A 21,534-nucleotide genomic window follows, 5' to 3' on the forward strand; every position below is an offset into this window, starting at 1 on the left:
CCCGAAATTGAGATGAGATTTCCCCACCTTCCAAACTTCCGAAAATAAACACAGCACAGTAATCTGTTGATCCCCAATCCGCTTCTCGGGATCCCCTTCTCCCTGGAATCAGGCATTTTCACCATGTTCAGGTTCCCTGACTCTGAAAACAAAGACCTCAACAACAACACAAAAAACACACTGATTGTGGAACCCAACTCGAAGCGACCCCGTTCTGCATTTAACTCACTAAGTGTCCCGGACGGCTGAATGAACTCATTAAGAAACAATATACGGGGTAATTACAGGCGTCCGAAGAGGCAGGAAAATCTAACTGGTGACTAGTGTTTAAAGGGATTTGCTAAAAGGGGCCATTTTCAATGTCTCTACTAAGGGAAGCAGCAGAGGACAAAAGCTTAGAGGGAGATGGCTACCGGCTATCTTCCGCGGTCTGGGTGAGGTGGTTGTGGGTCAACATCTGGACTCATTAGTGGAACTGAGCCGAAGTTTGGTCAGCCACAGATTTACAATCTAGTTCAATCTGCCTCCGGCCAGGTCAGCCCCAATGGTAGCAAGGCCTGTGCTTCTTTATTGATGCTTTATTAAAATTTCCAAAAGTTTTTTTTATTTTGTATTTTTTTAAAGAGAACTGAAATGATGTGGCAAAGGAACAGTTTAATGGGATGCAACCGCGGATGGATGCAAACACGTGACAACAGCTGGGTTTTGAGCCAAGAGTAATAAAAGCACTACTGGATTATCAGAACCTTAACAAGATATCAAAATGTGCAAAGATGCGTTTTCCACTGTCACTTAAAACCCAACGGTGCCTCTCACCAAACTGCCATCGTTTTGATCATTTCCTGCTATGTGATTGGTTTGTCTAGACAGTCAATAGGGCCCCATGAAGAGCGTTCTTCCTAAGATTTAGAGCACGTTTCCCCACTCCTTCCACCGAGAGCTGCTGTTTATGTTTGTCCATTTTGGATAAGGACCCTGAAATTGATGCCGTATTTCGCAGTCTCGCCACCATCTCAACACGCGCAGGGAACATATGAATAATGCAGAGTGTATCTTGCTCGCTCTCTCTGCCCCTCTCTTTTCCTCCATCTTTTCTCCCATCTCTCTCCAACTTTACTCCTTGCTCTCTATCTCCTCCATTCATCTCCCTCCCTCTCTCCATCTACCTCCCCCCCTCTCTCTCTCTATCTCTCTATTTCTTCAGCTCTCCCTCTCTCAATCTCTACATCGCTCTCTCACTCTTTCTTACTCTATCACCCCCACCCTCAGCCTTTTCATATCTCTTGATTCGTTCGTCCCTTCCACTGCCTCGCTCTCCCTCTCTGTGTGAAGGGAGCCAGGGCAGGCCGGTCTCAGGTTATGAGGGCGACATGATGTAGTCTCAAATCACAAGTTGTGTTTTTTTTGTAGATTGTCAACCCGTGTATGAACACATTTCATGAGTTGTTGTGTATTTGTGTTTGTGTGTGTGTTTGTGTGTGTATTTGTGACGGTGGCTGAACATGTGTGTATTTATCTATTTATCGGTCTGTTTGGCCATACATATACGTGGGAGCGTGTTGTAGTGTGTGTGAGCGTGCTTCTCTGCATTCCTTTCAACATATGGCCATGGTTTGTGTGTGTGTGTGTTTGTGTGTGTGTGTGTGTGTGTGTGCGTGTGTGTGTGTGTGTGTGTGTGTGTGTGTGTGTGTGTGTGTGTGTGTGTGTGTGTGTGTGTGTGTGTGTGTGTGTGTGTGTGTGTGTGTTTGCATATGCACGTGTTTGTGTGTGTACATCTATGCTTTGATGTGTGTCTTTGTGTGTGCATCAATGTGTGTGTTGATAAAAAACAGTGGCAGTTCTTGATATGATAAAAAGTGATTCTCCTCAATGTGATAATTGGCCGGGCCGGGATGCCTGAAACTCCCCTCACCATCACACTATCCAGCGTGTGTGTTTGTAATTGTGTTCTTGACATCTGTGTGTGTGTGTGTGTGTGTGTGTGTGTGTGTGTGTGTGTGTGTGTGTGTGTGTGTGTGTGTGTGTGTGTGTGTGTGTGTGTGTGTGTGTGTGTGTGTGTCTTTCCTTGACGAGTCTGAAGTTTGGAGTCTTTTGGCCTGGAGTTAGGGTGCGACACCAAGCCAAAGCCAGATCCGGTGTGAGCCTATCACGATGGGTAGGGGGGCTCGAGGCGGTTCTGTTCATGTTCTGCTCTCTCTCCCTGCCTCTCCCCCTCCCCCTCTCTCTCTCTCTCTCTCTCTCTCTCTCTCTCTCTCTCTCTCTCTCTCTCTCTCTCTCTCTCTCTCTCTCTCCCTTTGCCTCTCCCTCTCGCGCCCAAGTGCCCTGTCACCAGTGCCTCAGCTACAGGCAGACTCGCACCCTCTCCATGACAGGAAGTAGATGGCGACGATGAAGAAGAAAGACAAAACATGGCGCTGCAGGCCCCCCCTCCCCCCCCCCTTCCTCCTTCACGGTGTGAACCGTCGCTTCACACCCCAGCTTGTCTCCAAAGTTGCTGAGACCCGGCAATGCACTGATTAGGGGACAAAAAAAAAAGAAAGGGAACAAAATAGCGAGTTAGAATACAGAGCGAAAGATTCCGTTTTTTTTCTTCCACTGAGTGTGTATAATTATTGGTTTCACAATAAGTGATGAGGTAGTTGAGTTGGAGAATGCGGGCGTACAGCAGCCACTGATTGGGTGCGGGGTCTGATTGAGGGTCCAGACTTGCTCAAGCTTCAGTGCGTGTTGGGACGGGGCTCGTTTATTGTGCATCACGTGCTCGGCTTTCTTGTTGCGGGGGATGGTATTAGACATGCATACACTTTTGTGTGTGTCTGTGTGTGTGTGTGTGTGTGTGTGTGTGTGTGTGTGTGTGTGTGTGTGTGTGCGTTCTCTCTCTCTCTGGCTCTCTCTCTCCATATCGTTCTCTCTCTCTCTGGCTCTCTCTCTCCATATCGTGCTCTCTCTCTATCCTGCTCTCTCTAGCTCCCTTGCTATCAGTATATGTCCGCGGCTCCTCTCTCGTCCACAAACGACCCGTTTCCACGGGGCATCGCAAAGTCGGTGTTTAGGGAGGGGGTCAGCTGGACACCCATCACCGGGCCAATCCGGTATCACCGTGGCTGAGAGAGAGAGAGAGAGAGAGAGAGAGAGAGAGAGAGAGAGAGAGAGAGAGAGAGAGAGACAGAGAGAGACAGAGAGAGACAGAGAGAGAGGGGGTTATAAGCAGGGGTGGGGCCCGACCCACTCTCCCTTGAAACAAGATACAACAATAACGCAAGCGCTGGAGGAGTGTCGTTAGCAATTCCCTGTCCGCCCGCCTTCAAGCTCGGTGCTGCGCTCCAGGCCCTCAGGGCTGCCGAGCCGAACCCCCCGCTGTCCCATATTGATTAAGACCTGTAGTCTCACATTCTGTTTCTGCCTCTCTCTCTCTCTCTCTCTCTCTCTCCCTCTCTCTCTCTCTCTCTCTCTCTCTATCCCTCTCTGTCTCTGTCTCTCTCTCTCTCTCTCTCTCTCTCTCTCTCTCTCTCTCTCTCTCTCTCTCTCTCTCTCTCTCTGTCCCTCTCTCTCTCTCTCTCTCTCTCTCTCTCTCTCTCTCTCTCTCTCTCTCTCTCTCTCACTCTCCCTCCCCAGTCTCTCTCTTACTTACTCGCACTCTCTTTCTCTCTCTCTCTCGACTCGGATCCAATGCTTTTGATCTCTCGGACGCTCTTTTACATCTCTGTGTGTACATGTGTGTGCGTGTGTGTGTGTGTGTGTGTGTGTGTGTGTGTGTGTGTGTGTGTGTGTGTGTGTGTGTGTGTGTGTGTGTACACACACACAGTGCTAAAATGTGTACTCCTGCATGCCGGTGTAAACCTCAGGCAGAGTTTCTAGGAACTACGTCCAAAGCAATAAAAACAAGTTCTCGGAAAAGATGAACATTTATATGCGTTTGTTTATGCGTCGCTGTTAACAAGAACAAATCCATGCTAACTAATTCAGAAGCGGGCCACGCAGTGAACGCAACGCCATCACGATGTCTCACCCTGACACAGTTGAGCTGGGTCGCGTGTCTGGCGAGACTCAGCGGAAGCACACACAAAGGTGCCTTTTTACGGTCGCATTTGCATTTGTCAAATTACACACGAAGGTTATCCGTTTTTCCGGAGGTTTTCAGTTTCGATTTTTCTTCTTTTTTTACCTCCCACTCTCCTTTTGGGCCACTGTTCTCCGGTTGCGGTTATCATGTATAATACATGAGGATCGGGAGACTTATCCCTATCTGGCGATGCCAGCTGTAATTCCCTGGAAAGGGGGCTATATTTAATAGTTGGATAGGTCAGAGACCTAGCGGGTGCCCTGGGACCCGCTCACACGCATCCAGAGGTGGAGGTGAGTAGAATCACATTAGATCCCCTGAAATAGAACCTGGCACCATTAGCATTAGCCGGGAAGCTGACTGGGAATTTGAATTTGCCCTTTATTGGGAGTATTTTGGTTGTTTTGTGTCTGGAGGAGTGTGATGCATGGGAGGATCCTGTGGTTCCCCAGTGTCTAGTTAGAGTACAGCGCCTGAACACGGGTTGGGGCGTCTGATGAATATATCTCTCTGGCTACCATTCTCACTTTCTTTATTCACTCCTGCACTTTCCTCCTACCTCTCTCGCTCTTGGTTTCCAAAAAAGGTTCAGTTGAATGCGTTCATCTTTTAAAGGAGTGGAAACCGAGAGGAGCCCGATCTTAAAATAAATAAGGATAATATATCATCGCATTTATGAGCATACCATAAGCTGCATTGTAGTACAAATGTTATATTTTCGCTTTGACTGTGCCTGTCGGGGACAAAGCGAACAGGAGCGGTGCGCTGATCGTTGTGCTCTGTTTCTCCCTTCTCTGTATCAGCTGGCACCACCTACATCTTCGGGAAGGGCGGAGGCCTGATCACCTACACCTGGCCCAACAACGATAGGCCCAGCACGCGGACGGACCGTCTGGCCGTGGGGTTCAGCAGCACCATCCAGGACGGCATCCTGGTCCGCATCGACAGCGCCCCGCGCCTGGGAGACTACATCATGCTGCACATCGTGAGTCAGGCGTCTACGACGCACAGCTTGATGTGTACACACCTTGATATGTCAACAGCTGGACATGTTTACACCTGGATACGTAGACGCCTTGATGCATACATGCCTTGATGCATATACACCTTGATATGTATACACCTTGATATATATAGACCTGGATACATAAACACCTTGATATATATTTATATATATATATATACGTATATACATCTGGATAAGTAGACCACTTGATACATACATACCTCGTTATGTATTCATCTGTATGTGTAAAGACATTGATATCTATACACCTGTTTTTTATACATAAATGCCTTGATGTATAAACCTTGATAGATATACACCTGGACACGTATACACATGGATACAACAAACTCAGATACATGTACATCGTGAAATGTCTACACCTGGATGCATACTCCTGGATACATACTGTACATCAAATAGGATGGACATCTGGATACATCACTTACATACATACACACTTTCATACGGATACAGTTTCGTACATACTGTATACACTATCATACCTATAAACTAGGATATACCTTGATAATGTATCTTGATAAACACTTTCAAACCTGCTGTATGTACTCACATACACTTTCATAAATTTATACCTGAATTCGGATACCCCTTGATATGTTTAGACCTACTGCAGATCCATACACACCAAACCCAACAATTGGGGCAAAAGGAAAATTTTCATCGGAACTGGCTGAATCAGTTAAAAAGATTCACCCAATCGACATTTCAAGAGGATTACAGACCTATTTGTGGCAGAAATTTGAAAAAAATAAAAAATAATCTGCAATCCATCCATTTGTCCTGAAAACGGTCTAATGAAAACTTTATCTTTCGTTGTTCAATTAAATTGCAGTCACCATTCTGTGTGTGGTTGCCTATTGACTATCAAAGATTGTCCTAGCATTGTGTCGATACGTTTTTTCTAGCCAACCTGGTAGTTCTGAGTACTTCCAATGAGACGGGGCTGACATACTTATCGTATTGTTACAGCTAAAAGTGTCCACAAATGGTTTAACCTTGCGCACTGCGTCTTTTGCCTTTCGTCTCTTGCCCCTCTTTCAATGGGTCACGCTCTGATTCTGAAGTGAACAATACCCAATAACAACACAAAAAGTGACAAATATTTTGAAAAAATAAATAACGAAGGCGGATAACCGCAATCCTGCCGAACCACTGAAAGGCCTCGCTATCGCTCAACAGAAAGACCAAACGCTCCACATTCATGCCCACTCGCAGCCTATATAGCAAGCCATTCCCTCTTTCCATTCTTCGTCAAAGCCTTTTATCGCCATTCGTGCAGCACAACATGGTCATTCTCCACATTGGAATTTCAATGATATAGCAAGGGTCATCAATGCACTATAAAAACACACAGTAACAGGCAGGAGCAAAGGTAATTCAAGGTATAAAACAATGTATACAGTATGAGGTGAATACAGTGTGCCATTCTTTTTTATATATATGTTGACGAAGATGAAATAATAAAACAATAGCACATTATAGAAAAGGGTCGCCATTAGGGGAGTTTCCGGGCTAGGTCGGCGGAATGCGGTAGGCTGCGTGGCATGACCGTTCGTCACCGTGGCGACGAGTTTAATGACAGGATCGTTACGGTCTCACCGGGTTGTTGACTTCAATTCACAGCCTGCTTTCACTCTCTCATAGCCACACACACACTGCAGAGGAGGGCGTGTGGACGGGCGAGATAGAGGGAGAGAGAGAGAAGAAGGCGGAGGGAGGGAGAGAGAGAGAGAGAGAGAGAGAGAGAGAGAGAGAGAGAGAGAGAGAGAGAGAGAGAGAGAGAGAGAGAGAGAGAGAGAGAGAGAGAGAGAGAGAGATAAAGAGAGGAAGATTAAGAGAACAAAATAGGGATAAAGGTAGAGAGGTGGGGAGAGACAATGACGAAGGGAGAGTGGAGGAGAGTTAAAGCCAGAGAGAGAGACAGAGAGAAGATGAAGCAAGCGAGAGATGTGACGAGAGAGAAAGATAAGGTGACAGAGAGAGAGAGAGAGAGATTAGATAGAGAGAGAGCAGGATAAAGACAGAGTGTGAGGTGAGGAGAAGCAGGAGCAAAAGACAAAGTGATGAGATAAAGAGAGAAGGATCCAGCGAGCGAGAGGTGTTTGAAAGACGTGGGAAAGTGCTGACGCAGTCCTGTGGGGTTGTGATGAAGAGGAGGAGGAGGAAGAGGAAGAGGAGGAGGAGGACAAAGGCAGATTGAAAGTATTTCCTCTGTCTCCGTTTTTAAAGAGCTCCCCTCATCTGGCTCATCTGACCATGTGTCTTATCCAAACCAGCCATCTGCTGCACTGCCATGGCCGCCAACACTGTTCAGTTCCACACTGTGTGTGTGTGTGTCTGTGTGTGTGTGTGTGTGTGTGCGTGTGCGTGTGTGTGTGTGCATGTGTGTGTGTGTGTGTGTGTGTGTGTTCGCCCGAGAGTGAGAAGGAGAGGGCACATCATTGAAAGTACTGAGAAAACAGCTTAGAACCAGCAAGAAAGAGAGAGGGGTGGAGAGGGAGGGAGAGAGAGAGAGGATAAAAATAGAGAGAGAGATATGGAAAGAGGAGGGAGATGTCAAATTAAAACCACTCCACACTAACAGGTTCAGTCATTGCGGGAATTTTCGACTATGAAGCAAAAAGGAATGCATATTTCATATTCTTTAGCAGCATTCCCAGCCAAGATGGGGATCTGGAGTCTTTTGGCTCCCAGTCAACGGCTTGCAAAACATCTTCATTCCCTCTCCTTCTTCTAATGGAGTGTTATTAGCAGGGGCGCATGGATGTGTTTTTCCAGTGTTTTCTCAGAAACAGCACCAAGACTAAAATATCGGGGTGTTCTCCATGCGGCACGCGGGTCAGCCAGTGTATAAAACCCTCTAATGAAGTGTCCTAACATCGTGTTAAGTCTGAATCATTAGTAGGGCACCTGTTGTTTACTACAGACGATAAACATACAGTGGGCGCCGCTTATTTTTGGTTAGTGTGTGTCTGTTTGTATTACCAGCACATGATGTAAGTCGTTAACGATTGATCGTTCATATATTAAAGTTAGTTACCGTGGGCGGGACGCTATATTCCTTTGCAACCCAACCATTCCCTTGCCACTCTATCGTCGTCTTCATCGTAAAATTCGCACCTCATCATGCATCACAAGAGCACAATGTCTGTATAATTAAAATGTCAGAATGGTTATTTTTTCAAAAAGCCCTAATTCACGGCACTCTCCCAGGCGGGGGGGGGGGGGGCGCACGGGGGGGGGAGAAGAAGCCATTAAAGAAGGAGCGGGTGATAGATGCCAGGTCATTTGCCATCAGCGTCGTGCGCTGCGCATTTAATCGAGAAGAAAAGGTTAAAGAAATTACTGCCGTTGCGTGGGGCGTGTGTGCTTCGCCAAAGGTCTGGTCTTGCCCCAGGAGGGGGGTCTTACCCGGCCCGTCCCCGCTCCTCGTTCGCAGGTGGCTGTTGGTACGGTCCGCAAGCGACTAGCTACGTTTTTTTTCTTCTAAAACACCAAGAATGGCTTTGAGGATATTTTATTGCGATAAACTGGAGAAAGGACCGGAGAAAAAATGTGTTTCATCGTGTATAATTGAGTCTTTAAGTCTTTTTTTATTATGAACTATAGAACTAAACGGTTCAATTTAACCATAACACCTTTATAAAAACCACAGGGTTTCCAGGTAGGCTGCCCGCATTCATGCTTGAACCCAATGCCTTCAGGCTGGGCGTCAGACTAGAGTGGACTAGACTACACCAACCTGGTCTATCCTTTCCCCAGGGAAATATTTTCATTTTATTATTTTACAATGGCGTCCTGCTCACTGTCTCAGGGAGGGTCAGGTTCCTGTTATCTTCGGAGGCCGCTGTCCCGTCATTTTGGCAGGTATATCCCTCTATTGATTAGCCGAAAAAATCGGTCACGTTTCTCTGTTTCTCAGTACAAGGGCTTAAAAGCAATCCCCCCCCCCTCCCCCCCATTCTTATGATACGCAAAGAGCCATCCAGGGAGGAATTAGCATCGGAAAAGCTTGCGCGACAGAAGGGGAAAAAATAAACAGGGATTAACTCATCGTGACGGAGGTGAAGAGCATTGAGGCATCGCGACAATGAATGGTGGCCCGCGGTGAGTGTGGGAGTGCGCTTTGTGTGTGTCTGTGTGTGTATCTGTGTGTGTGTGTGTGTGTGTGTGTGTGTGTGTGTGTGGTGCATTAAAGCCTCGGGATAGATGTGCTGCATGCGGTGGTCCTTCACTATGCAGGGCATGTGCATATCTAATCACAAAGAGGTCCCCCTCGAACATGCGTGCACACAGATTTACACATGCCCTGCTCTGGCAGAAACCGTTGAACTTTTTTCAAAAATACATGACTCTCCGACAAAGTCGCCGTTGAACGCTGAAACGCAATAAGCTACCCAGCATGCAGCGGTATACCGCCACGGATACCGCTTTGTTTTTGCACATGGACGACAGCAAAGTAAGCTTTGAACTTTTCCCCCTCGGTGGAGAAACCCAGTCCGGTGCTCCTATGCACACGTTACCAATCAGACCCGGGTTGCTTTTAATGACCCCGCACGCTCCGGGGCCTGCCGTTTCTCACGCCTTTAGCTCTCCCCGCACGCTAATTCTGAGAGAGGGAGAACGCGCACGTCTGAGAAGGTAATTGAAAATTCCTGGCGCGGGGCGGACGGGGAGCCCTCAGAAGCCAGGTATGGAATTAGACGAGTGTCGTTGAGATGGTAAACATCATACTGCATTCAGAACCGCTCCGTGCTCCCCTCTACACCCGTGCCTCCGTCGCGCCATCCATCCACAGGCGTACAGGAACATGTGTGCGTACGTACGGGGATCTTAAGCATTCATTTTTCACATGTGGTGCTTTCAAAACCCCCCGTTTTGGTTTGGTGCATAATGGGCCGTTTCTTCATAACGTGCTTTCTTTCCTGCCTTAATTCATCAGGTGTTTCACTTGTTTTCTCTCTCTTCAGTGTACTTGTCTATCCCACCCACTCTCTCTGTCCCTTTCTCCCTCCCTCTCTTGCTCATTTTGTTCCTCAATCTCTGTCATCCTATTGTTCTCACTTCAACCCAGCCTCTCTCTCTCTCTCTCTCTCTCTCTCTCTCTCTCTCTCTCTCTCTCTCTCTTTCTCTCTCTCTCTCTCTGTCTCTGTCTCTGTCTCTGTCTCTGTCTCTCTCTCTCTCTCTCTCTCTCTCTTTCCGTCTCTCTCTCTCTCTCTCTCTCTCTCTCTCTCTCTCTCTCTCTCTCTCTCTCTCTCTCTCTCTCTCTCTCTCTCTCTGGTCTCTCCCTCTCATTCTGACAGGGCTAATATATGATGGTTGATGGTGTACCTGTGTGCATCATTGTGTATAGGGGGCCCGGCTACCTATTGCCTCTATTGAGTTAGCGCGCGTCTGTCGAGGAAGATAGATTTTATCCTGGTTATGGCACCTTGTCCCTGATATCATTACTTTCTCTTATTTGACTTTGTATTGCCTTGCCTTCCCCATGGAGTATTACTCACCTGACGGCCATCTTTGTTCTAAATGCTAGTTGGGGAGGTTTACTGAATACAGAATCCCACATTCAGTTCCCTCCACCCAGCCATGTTTCAGAACCAGAATTGAATGGATTGTTGCTAAATGTAGTTCTACATTTCATGTATTTGAGTAGATCATCTCAGTCATATATATTTCCTGTGTAGTTAGGTTATTTTTAAAAGATTTCCTTCATTCTGACGTAGATTACCTTTTTTACTGTCTGACTTTTACTTACCTGGAAAGACAAGATGTTCTGGATTTTTGGGTGTTTTCGAACCAATAAAGAACAAAAGAAAAAATTGAGTGGTGAGGTCTTGCCCCCCGAACTACTAGACGGCTTACGTGTGCTCAGGAATCGGCATACCGTGTTTGTTTTGTTTGAAGTAGGGATCACAAGGCAAACAATCCAGTAATCTCACACCTCTTCCTCCGCCTCCTCTTCCTCCTTCTTACACACACCTCGCCCGGCGTATCACCCGACAAGGTGCTTTGACTGTACACACTATTATCAGATTCAAATCTTCATTCCCTTCGCTGCCTGCTAATGTCCGTAAAAACTATTCTTGCGATCCATTCAGTATTTACATCCAAACTCCAAATAAACCCGTTTGGATTCAGAACTAAGGATTCCGAGGTATCCTTTATGTACTATCACCAGAGACTCATTCATGGGAAAATGACAGGGAGAAAAAGTTAAGTTTCAGGAAGAACTGTAGTCCTTCAGGCACGATGTCCTGGTGCATTAATGATACATATTGCTGTGTGTTTTGCTTTGGCAGATGTCTTGGCGTGTGTGTGTGTGTATGCGTGTGTGTGTGTGTGTGTGTGCGTGTTTGTTTGTGTGTGTGTGTGTGTGTGTGTGTGTGTGTGTGTGTGTGTGTGTGTGTGTGTGTGTGTGTGTGTGTGTGTGTGTATGCGTGTGTGTGCGTGTTTGTGTTTGTGTGTGTGTGTGTGTGTGTGTGTGTGTGTGTGTGTGTGTGTGTGTGTGTGTGTGTGTGTGTGTGTGTGTGTGTGTGTGTGTGAAACTTCTCTATCGGTGTTGTGTAGCATCAAGGGGGCTGGGGGAGCAGGTTTGGTGCAAAGGGGTCATCAATAATTGATTACAGTTGGCAGGCACCTGAGTGAAGACTGCACACAGGCACACACACACCAGACGTGTACAAATGTGTGTGTACACACACACACAAACATGCACCAATGTACACACACACACTCACACAATGTACAAAACAGATATGCGCACTGTGGTAAATTCAGAAATACACAAACGCAAACAGACTTGTTCACATGCGAATGTACAACCACACTCACAAACACACACGACTTTCAAAGTCAAGACATTGTAGAAATGTGCACACCTAAAGCTACACGATACAACACACATGCAAACACACGCACACAAACACAACTACAAACACATACGGACAAACACACATATATACACATTCAAATACACATACACGTATAATAAACACACACACACACACACACACTCTTGGGGGACCTCTGCCTATCTGCCATCCAGTGTCAATCCAAAGTTGCCTAGGGAGCGTCCATAAACACCACAGACAACCATTCACACAGATGGTGGTAACGGATCAGGTTAGACAAACAGTGCAACATAATCACAGTGTGCCCACGGGCCCCGGGGCTGCTGCCACCAGGTTCTGGATGATGTATATTTCATGGATTAGGATTGAAAATTCAATAAAAGGCTACAAACAGTAACCCTTCACTCTGTATATATATATATATATATATATATATATATATATATATATATATATATATATTCCCTGTGTACACCTCTCTCCCTCTGTCTCCATCTCTTTGTTTATCACTCAGTGTGTCTCTGGTGTCACTCTCTCTCTCTCTCTCTCTCTCTCTCTCTCTCTCTCTCTCTCTCTCTCTCTCTGTCCGTTTCTTTTCTCTGTACATCTTTATTTATAAGACTCAAAGGGCTTTATTGGCATGGACAACTTACATTTGCATTTGCCGAAGCACAGAAAGTCAAATGAATGTATTTGTGATTTTATTTATGTATGCATTATTGTATCACTCTCCCTCTCGCTCTCTCAGCCTGTGGGGGATTGCTGCAGTTCTCACAGCTTTGTTGTACGGCATGAATTTCATCCCCGCCACAATGAAGAGACAGGCAAGAAGGAGAGAGAGATATAGAGACAGAGAGAGAGTGAGACGGAATAAAGTCTATGTGTGTTGGGGGGGGGGGTGTAAAGATTTGAAACCTGGCACAAATAATAAGTGGAATCTGTAAGAGAGAGAGCAACTAAATAAGGAAAAGGAGGGATGAAGAAGAAGAGCTAGAAAGAGGACGGGCTGATTTGGAATTCAAGGCAGGCTTATGGGCAAACTTGGCTCCGATATTTCTCATCTGAGACGCACAGCGGCTGTAGCGGTGAATTCCAAATCATGAGCTCGTCCTCTCCGTGTCTCCCGTTCCCTCACTCAACCTCTTTCTCTCTCTCTCTCTCTCAACCTCTTTCTCTCTCTCTCTCTCTCTCACTCTCGTTCTCCCTCTCTCTCTCTCTCTCTCTCTCTCTCTCTCTCTCTCTCTCTCTCTCTCTCTCTCTCTCTCTCTCTCTCTCTCTCTCACTCTCGTTCTCCCTCTCTCTCTATCGCTGTTTTGCTCTCTGTCTCCCCTCTCCGTGTCTATGTTCTCTCTCGTGTCCTCTCTTCTGTCTCTCTACCTCTCTCCCTCTCTCCTCTGGGTGTCTCCCGTCTCCTGCTCTCTTTTTCCTCCCTGTGTCTCCTTCTCTCTCTACCCATACCTGTATCCCTCTAGCTCTCGCTCTCTCTCCTGTATCTCTCTCTCTCTCTCTCTCTCTCTCTCTCTCTCTCTCTCTCTCTCTCTCTCTCTCTCTCTCGAACTCCCTTTTCTCTCAGTCTTCTATCACTTTATCACTTAATCTCACTTATATCTCGCTCTCTCTATCTTTTCACTTTCTTTACCCCTCCCCGCCCCCCGCAACACTGATATTGTTTTATTTATGATCATAGTGGTTGAAGACTAGGTTTATCACTTTCCACGGCCAGCCTTTATTAGTCTTGATGTATCAACCCAGACAGCCAGTGTATGAAAGCGATCACACACTGTAAAATAAGGCCAGGGCATAACCTGGGAAGGTCAATGTTTTTGTTTGGATTCTTCATCTTTTTTTATAAGGCAGCCATCTAACGCATTCTAGTGTTGCAACTGCTGTGATTCCAAAATAAATTGGTCTTTGCCGTGTTGCAGTGCATTTCTGCAGAACGTTCCCCCTGATCCGAGCCCTCTCTGTCTTTAAACGCCGGTCGTTGTTTTGACAGGCTCCCAGATGCTCTCTGAGATCAAACACCTTACACTCCAGCCCAGAGTTTCATCATTTTCTCATCTCCTCCATTTTCCTTCCCATGCGCCCGGAAGTGGTCGGGGTGGTGCTAGTTTGTCTGTGTGTTCATGTGTGCCTGCTTGTGTTTGTGCGTATGTGTGTGAGTGGGGGGGGTGGGTGATTGTGTGTGTGTGTGTGTGTGCGTGTGTGTGTGTGTGTGTGTGTGTGTGTGTGTGTGTGTGTGTGTGTGTGTGTGTGTGTGTTTGTGTGTGTGTGTGTGTGTGTGTGTGGTGTGTGTGTGTGTGTTTCTATGTGTGTGTGTGTGTGTGTGCACGTGTCCGTGCGTGTTTCTATGTGTGTGTGTGTGTGCACGTGTCCATGTGTCCATGTGCCTGCCTCAATAAGAGTGATGGGTGAGTGATGAGCGAGACAGCCGTTGACGAACCACTAATGAAACATCGGATTGAATCAGGATCGATTGAGGCCGTATCTCCAGCACGACGATGTCTCCCTCTCTCTCTCTGCCTTAATCCCACCAATCAGGGGTCTGCATTCCCCTGCCAAAGACCCCCCTCTCCCCCCAACCCCTTTCCCCCATCACACCCACACAAAACACGACAGAAAGACCAGACAGTGATAGTGAAATAAAAGACATCCAAATATTAGCCAATTGACTCACTTACGGATTATTGACTCAAATGGGATGATGCATTGCACTTCCTCTCAAGTGATAAACGTCAACATTAGAAAATAAACCCAGCGGAAAATATGAGGGGGGGGAAAAATAAATTCCGCCGCATTTGGCATCAGTAGCAGGCTGATTTGGCAGGCTTGACACAGGCAAACACACACACATACACACGCAAACAAAAACACACGCACACCCACACGCACACACTCAAACACATTGCCCACACTTGAAATGTATTCATGGCGGATTAGGCACCTGCGGTGGAAGAATAATAAAAGCAGCGCCGAACTTTTCTCAGGGAGATGAAAAACGCGGCGAGCGCAGACAAAGGAGGGATCAGAACAGGGAGCCAAAGCCGGCGCGCTGACAGCAGAGGAGAGTGGTGGCACCCAGCACCCGGGCCCTGTTTGAACCTCCTGTTCACTTTGGCTTCCATTGCCGCTATCAAACCAGCCTCGCGAGGCCGTCCACATTCCTGCGTTGCGGAAAGAATATCAGCCTGGCAATGAGTGGGCAGCCATTGATTTCCAAAATGGGTCCACGGCCTGACGTTGTTGAAAGCACTCACACCGTTTCTGGAGATGTAGCACAAAAAGACGTTCTAATCGTAGTTCTTAGTGTTTTCCGGTAAAAAATGTTTTTTTTCCCGCGAGACGGCCAAATCGTCCACCGGGGAGTGGATGTGGATGATGGCTGGTTTAAACAGCCTCACCTGGCCCGAGTCCGACCCACTGTGGGGGCTTTTCTCAGCCCCCTGGGACCCACTTACACGCCAGTACTGAACACCTGCTGAGCCTGTTACAGTTCTGCCAACTCTGCAATAAACCGGTTTAAACATCTGTAAACCTTTAACGATGGGATGGAAATCAAATCAAACACACATGCATGTGAATAGGTCAATTATGGCAGGGTTTTAGACTCTAGAGGTTAGTGTGTTGTACCCCCAGTTGAAAGGTTCTGGGTTTGAATCCCAATGTCCACAGTTGACCTGTAGTCCTCTTCGAGCAAGGTGCCTAACCCCTGCTCCTTCATGAGATGTATCTGAAAGTGTCTTTGGATAGAAGGGTCTCTGAATGACTACACAGTGAATCTATGGTATAGGTCTTTAAATGGTTGAAGGTTGTGGACTGTATGCTAAAGGTCCTATTGATCCTGAAAGAATGTGGATGGGCAGACCAAGTGGCCGTCGGTCTAGTGACCATGTGACTGCCAAGGCAAGCCTCTATGCATATCATGTTTATTCCAGTTCTTTCTATCTCTCTCTCCGTCTATCTCTATCTCCCTCTGTTTCACTCTATCTCTGGATGTTTCTCCCTCTCTCCCCCCCTCCCTCTCTCTTTCTCTCTCTCTCTCTCTCTCTCTATTTTGACCTCCGTTTTCTCTTCATGTTCCTCTCCAACTCTTTGGTCAAAAGATATATCCTATTTTTAGTCACATCCCCTCCCTTCTCACACATGCAACCGCACACACACACACACACACACACACACACACACACACACACACACACACACACACACACACACACACACACACACACACACACACACACAGACACACTCTCTCTCTCTCTCTCTCTCTCTCTCTCATCTCTCTCTCTCTCTCTCTCTCTCTCTCTCTCTCTCTCACAAAAACGACTGGCGCTGCACAGTCCCCTGATAGACTCCAGTTGGATTGGCGCCCGAGCCGACCAATAGGGTCGCAACCTCTTTATCCCGCAATAGACAGTAGTATATCCTAGAAGTGTGTAAACGAGTCTCTACTGTGAGTATATGTTGCCTCCTCCAAGCACATCCTCTCCTCCTCTCCTTCTCCTCTCCTTTTCTCCTTTCGTAACCTCATTTTCTTTCTATCTTCCTCTCTTTCTCTCCTCTCCTGTTCTCATTTACTCCTCTCCTCTATCCTCCTCATCTAATTCCTCTCCTTCTCTCCCTCTCCCCCCCCCCCCCCCCCCCCTTGAGACTGGACAATTCTCTTGGTCTTTCCTCATCACCCTCCTCTTCCTCTTGATATGCAACAGCGAGGAAAGGAGATGGTTAATTCATTCTGCCCACATCACACCTCAATCATTCATGGCGGAGTGGCCCTGGAAGAAGTCTAGACTGTTTTCAACTCTTAATGAAATGACCGAGTCCCTGCCCAACCCCCTCTAGACTGGGATCCTTCACTGGAGAATGAAATGATACATTACGAAGAGACTTTCAAATGAATGTTATAGAAAAGAGGAACCCAGGCGGTGGGAATTGGGTCCGAAAAATTGCGATCAGCGTACAATTGAATTCATGCACCTCTCTTTGTTTATTTATTCATCTGTTTGATTGTATTTCCATCTTCAGTATTCATCTATTTATTTATCTAGCCACTGCATCTTTGTATCTATCTGGCTATCCATTCTGTATTTCTGTATCTATCTGGCTATCCATTCTGTATTTCTGTGTCTGTCTATCTATCTATCCAGCTATCCATCCATCTATCTATCCATCTATCTACTGTTTCCATCTGTCTGTCTCTTGTTCATGCTTGTAATTATTCAGACCCTCATAGAGGTCAACAATCAATCATCAATGTTGTAGCGATCATGTGTTTTATTTTTGCAATCGGCAGTAGGATATACCCCATTCCAACCCCTAGGATATACAGTATATTATTTGAAATAGCATGGACAGCAATTAGAGGCATTTGAAGCAGAGAGGGCCTTTTGGAGTCATGACTTACGCCATAGCTTGGTAGAAGCCCCCCTGGCCGTCCGATGCCTGTGGTTTTTTTTCAACATTCAAAGTGAAAAAAAAACCAGTGTGCCTGTAGGCTTCATTTCCCTTAATTGTATTGTGTTTCAGAGTGTACACCTGGGGGAAGTTCGCTATGTGCCGGTGTTGAACTGGATGTTACTTTATGAATGACATGGCAAGGTGCTGCTGTATCTCCAATCGGTTCAATTTCAAATTTCAATGTATCTTTTTAAGGAGACGTTCTGATAAATAGATATGTGGAATACATTAACATGCACAAATACACTCATCCAGGCAGGTTTAGAAACATAAGATGGGAGTGCAGACTATCGATCAGATTCTCCTTCATTAATCAGCGGTAGTCAAGTGTATACCTCTACAAGGCAACACACGTTCTGGAGGCAACACAATTCAACATGTGGCGTGATAGCAAGGTGCACCGGTCAGTGGAGGGGCAGGGTTAGCAGATGAACGCATAAAGATGAATAAATACTCCCGATTATTTTCACAATTTGAATGCATGAATTATTAACTGGGGCAAATAGAAAAGGACAGCCGGTAAATAAACAAAATAAACGAATACATAAATAATGCAATGTTTGTCATGAATAAATAAAGCACGACAAGTCCACTGTGCACCACGCTGTGCGTGTTACTGAGTGTGTGTGTGCGTGTGTGTGTGTGTGTGTGTGTGTGTGTGTGTGTGTGTGTGTGTGTGTGTGTGTGTGTGTGTGTGTGTGTGTGTGTGAGTGTGTGTGTGTGTGTGTGAGTGTGTGTGTGCGGTGACCTGCACGGGGGCCTGACTTGGTGGATTTCACGTCGGACAGCCCTGGGTGGTCATGGGGCAGTCGCCCGTCGTTACCTCCCCTGACCACAGCCTTACCTCGCTGGGAGTAAAGATAACAGATAGGTCGCCCCGCTGGATGGGTGGGTGGATGAATGGAAGGATGGACAGAGGGATAGACGGACACATACATACATTAGATCTTGATGGATAGATATCTGAGATTGACTGCACCCCTACACTTCAGGTCCGTCGCTGAAGTAATCTGATCGACGCCTTCCGACCATTCATCCATCCGTTGCTCCACCCGTTTCACAACAGGAGCCGATGGTGCCTCGGCCTCAGTGGCACCTAGGCGCTGCCAGCCTCTGTGACCGTACCGAGATGTCTTTAAACGCAGTTAAAGGCTCATCTTTAACTGCGTTTTACTTTCTCATCTGCTTGTATTGCTGGGAAAAGGTAAAGAAGGAAAAAAAACGGAAATAAACTTTAGTTACTGTCAGTAACTTAAAGACAGATGGACTGACAGACGGACAGACAGGCAGACAGACGAGAATAAGGGGACAAGGAAAAGAGTGAGAATAATAAACCTAGAAAAATAGCAAGAGGGCAAGAAAAAAAGTGAAGAGAGGAAGGAAGAGGGGGAGAGGAAGGGAATGCAACAGACAGAGAGAGAGAGTCAGTGCAGTATGTCTAATCTTTGTCTCCGGGGGGTGAGGTGATGGGGTGGATAGAGAGGAAGGGACGGAGCAAGGGGGGAGAGAGAGAGAGAAAGAGAGAGAGCAGGGTCCATCATGCATTACTCCTGCAGGCAGAAGCCTGGGATCGTGGGGTGAAAATGTGTTAATATAAGGAGATCAGGGAGTGGAGGAGATAAGGGAGGACAGAAGGAGAATACAAACCCCAGGTCTCTCTCTCTCTCTCTCTCTCTCTCTCTCTCTCTCTCTCTCTCTCTCTCTCTCTCTCTCTCTCTCTCTCTCTCTCTCTCATCCATATCGTGTTGTTTCTGGGTCATAGGGGAAGGCTGAACACATGCACCTGAACTGTTTTGCGTTCTCATTGTCTCGCCAGACTCTTTGCTTTTTATTTTTGTTTCTAGCGCAGTAACCAAGCTCCCAGGCCTTGGGGGTGCAGTGGTGCAGAGACCCTCGTGTGGCTAATTTAGTCGGAGCGTGCCATCCTCGCCTTGCATTAACACAGGGGTCCTGGGCCTAGGCATTGAAGGCTGCTGATGCCTTTTGAACTTAATGTGGGTTCATGCCAGCAATATAAACATAATTAACTCCCCTATCCCTTTTGTCTCTATTTTTCCCCCGCATCCTCCCTCTCTTTCCCCCTCTTAATCTTTATTTTATCAAAAAAATTACATCATCCGATGAGTTTAAAGGGATTTGCACTATTGTAGCGTACGGGGAATGCCTTTGGTGTTAATGGAATCCTGTCCACAATTTAAGTCATATTTTGTGACCCAGTTAACGGGAGGTGTGTTAAAAACCCAGCCAAAAGATACTCGGTTCGATTACCCATGTCTGCTGCCCCATCTGTAGAGTAAGATGCCGTCCTCTACATGCTCCGTAATGACCTGTGTCGGCAATTCACTGGGTGTCACTTTGGGTTGAATTGTCTCGCTAAACGGTTAAATAGTAAATAGGTCTGAAAGAAGAAAGGTCTTCTTTACAGACCTTCTTTTTATGGATCGAGTCACTTCCTGTGGACACGCTCCGCTTCCTCTCACCCCTCTTTTGGAAGTCACCAAAGTGTAGTGCTTCTGCTTTGCCCATCTCCTAAAAAAATTGAAACACGGTTTCAACAATGTTTTGAGTGTTGGGTGTGTGTGTGTGTGTGTATGTGTGTGTGCACAGGGGTTTGTTCTTACCGTTGTGTCGGGAAAGGTCTGTCTGTGTCTCTCTTGATGCATGCATCTCAGTCGGGCGAGAGGGGAGAGCGGGGGTGGGAGGGGGGGAGGAGCGGGAGGGAGGCGGGCGAGGGTCTTATCTGATGTATTGTTTGAGAGCAGCTCAGCAGACCGACCTGGGACGCCAAGAGGCACGGTGACATTTCAAGGCAGAGCTCCCACCACCCCCGGGATAGTCTGAGAGCTCTCTCTCGCTCTCTCTCTCTCTCTCTCTCTCTCTCTCTCTCTCTCTCTCTCTCTCTCTCTGTCTCACTCTCTGTCTCTCTCTCTCTCTCTCTCTCTCTCTCTCTCTCTCTCTCTCTCTCTCTCGCTCTCTCTCTCTCTCTGTCTCTCTCTCGCTCTCTCTCGCTCTCTCTCTCGGAGAGATGAATAAATAGAGAGATGTATTAATATATCTCTATCTATATATATATGGAGATAGAAAGACAGATGTATAGTAGTTAGACATGTATATTTATAGAGAGAGAGATGGATACATGTATAGATAAATAGATATAGAGATAGATAGATACATACATAAATACATACATAGAGAACTGGAAAGATGCATCAATAGATAGAGAGCCAAATAATAGAAAGAGGAGAGTACGTATTTGTCTAGATTTTTAGTCATGCTATTCTTTTTTCAAAAGATAGACCAAAGCACATGGTGCTGGCACTAGATCACACACACACACACACACACACACACACACACACACACACACACACACACACACACACACACACACACACACACACACACGAACACACTGAGACGCGTTTATCGGCAATCACATCTCGTCCTAATCCCGGCCGCGATCAGAATCTTCTCTGAGACGCAACATGAAAGCGCAGAGCGCCACAAATCTCCCTTTGATCGCGGGCTCCGACACGGTGTAAGCGCGTGACACACATCGACGGGCGCCACGGACGATGCGTACGGCGCCGCTGCCACGGCCGTCCCTGATTAGCGTTAATGACGCTCCCTCCGCAGCTCCGACGCAGTTAACCCAGATCTGGACGCCGCCCCTCCGCAGGCGTCCAGTGTTGAGTGAGGGTGAAGCGAATAACAGCCAGTTAGCAACTGGCTACTTAATGGAAGTCTTTGATACACTTATCTGTTAGCAGGTTTTCACATTAGGGAAGAAAGAAAATTCGCTTTTAACAGATATACATTTTTTTCTTTTACTGCTTTTTAGGCTTCAGGCTTTTTATTCGTGTGTATCTGTGTGTGTGTGTGTGTGTGTGTGTGTGTGTGTGTGTGTGTGTGTGTGTGTGTGTGTGTGTGTGTGTGTGTGTGTGTGTGTGTGTGTGTGTGTGTGTGTGTGTGTCGGTTTGCTGGGGGGTCGGGCAGAAGTACATTTTGTGTGTGTGTGTTTGGTGTGTGTGTGTGTGTTTGTTGGAGGGTCGAACGAAAGTACATTTTGTGTCTGTCTGTGTGTGTGTGCGTGTGTGTTTGTCTTGGGGGGGTTGAGCAAAAAGTAAAAGTTA

At 46.7% G+C, this 21,534-nt stretch overlaps 1 protein-coding gene across 18 annotated transcripts in view; it reads left to right on the top strand.

The window, feature by feature from the left end:
- nrxn3b (neurexin 3b) overlaps positions 1–21,534 on the top strand; it is a 286,336-nt gene that overhangs the window by 205,877 nt on the left and 58,925 nt on the right. For all 18 annotated transcript variants that reach the window (XM_030345350.1, XM_030345342.1, XM_030345345.1 and 15 more), the window contains one exon: positions 4,867–5,048. In XM_030345350.1, the coding sequence (XP_030201210.1) occupies positions 4,867–5,048 (182 nt within the window). The remainder of the gene's footprint in view (positions 1–4,866; positions 5,049–21,534) is intronic.

This window comes from Gadus morhua, chromosome 21 (genome assembly GCF_902167405.1).
Source record: "Gadus morhua chromosome 21, gadMor3.0, whole genome shotgun sequence".
Classification (NCBI taxonomy): domain Eukaryota; kingdom Metazoa; phylum Chordata; class Actinopteri; order Gadiformes; family Gadidae; genus Gadus; species Gadus morhua.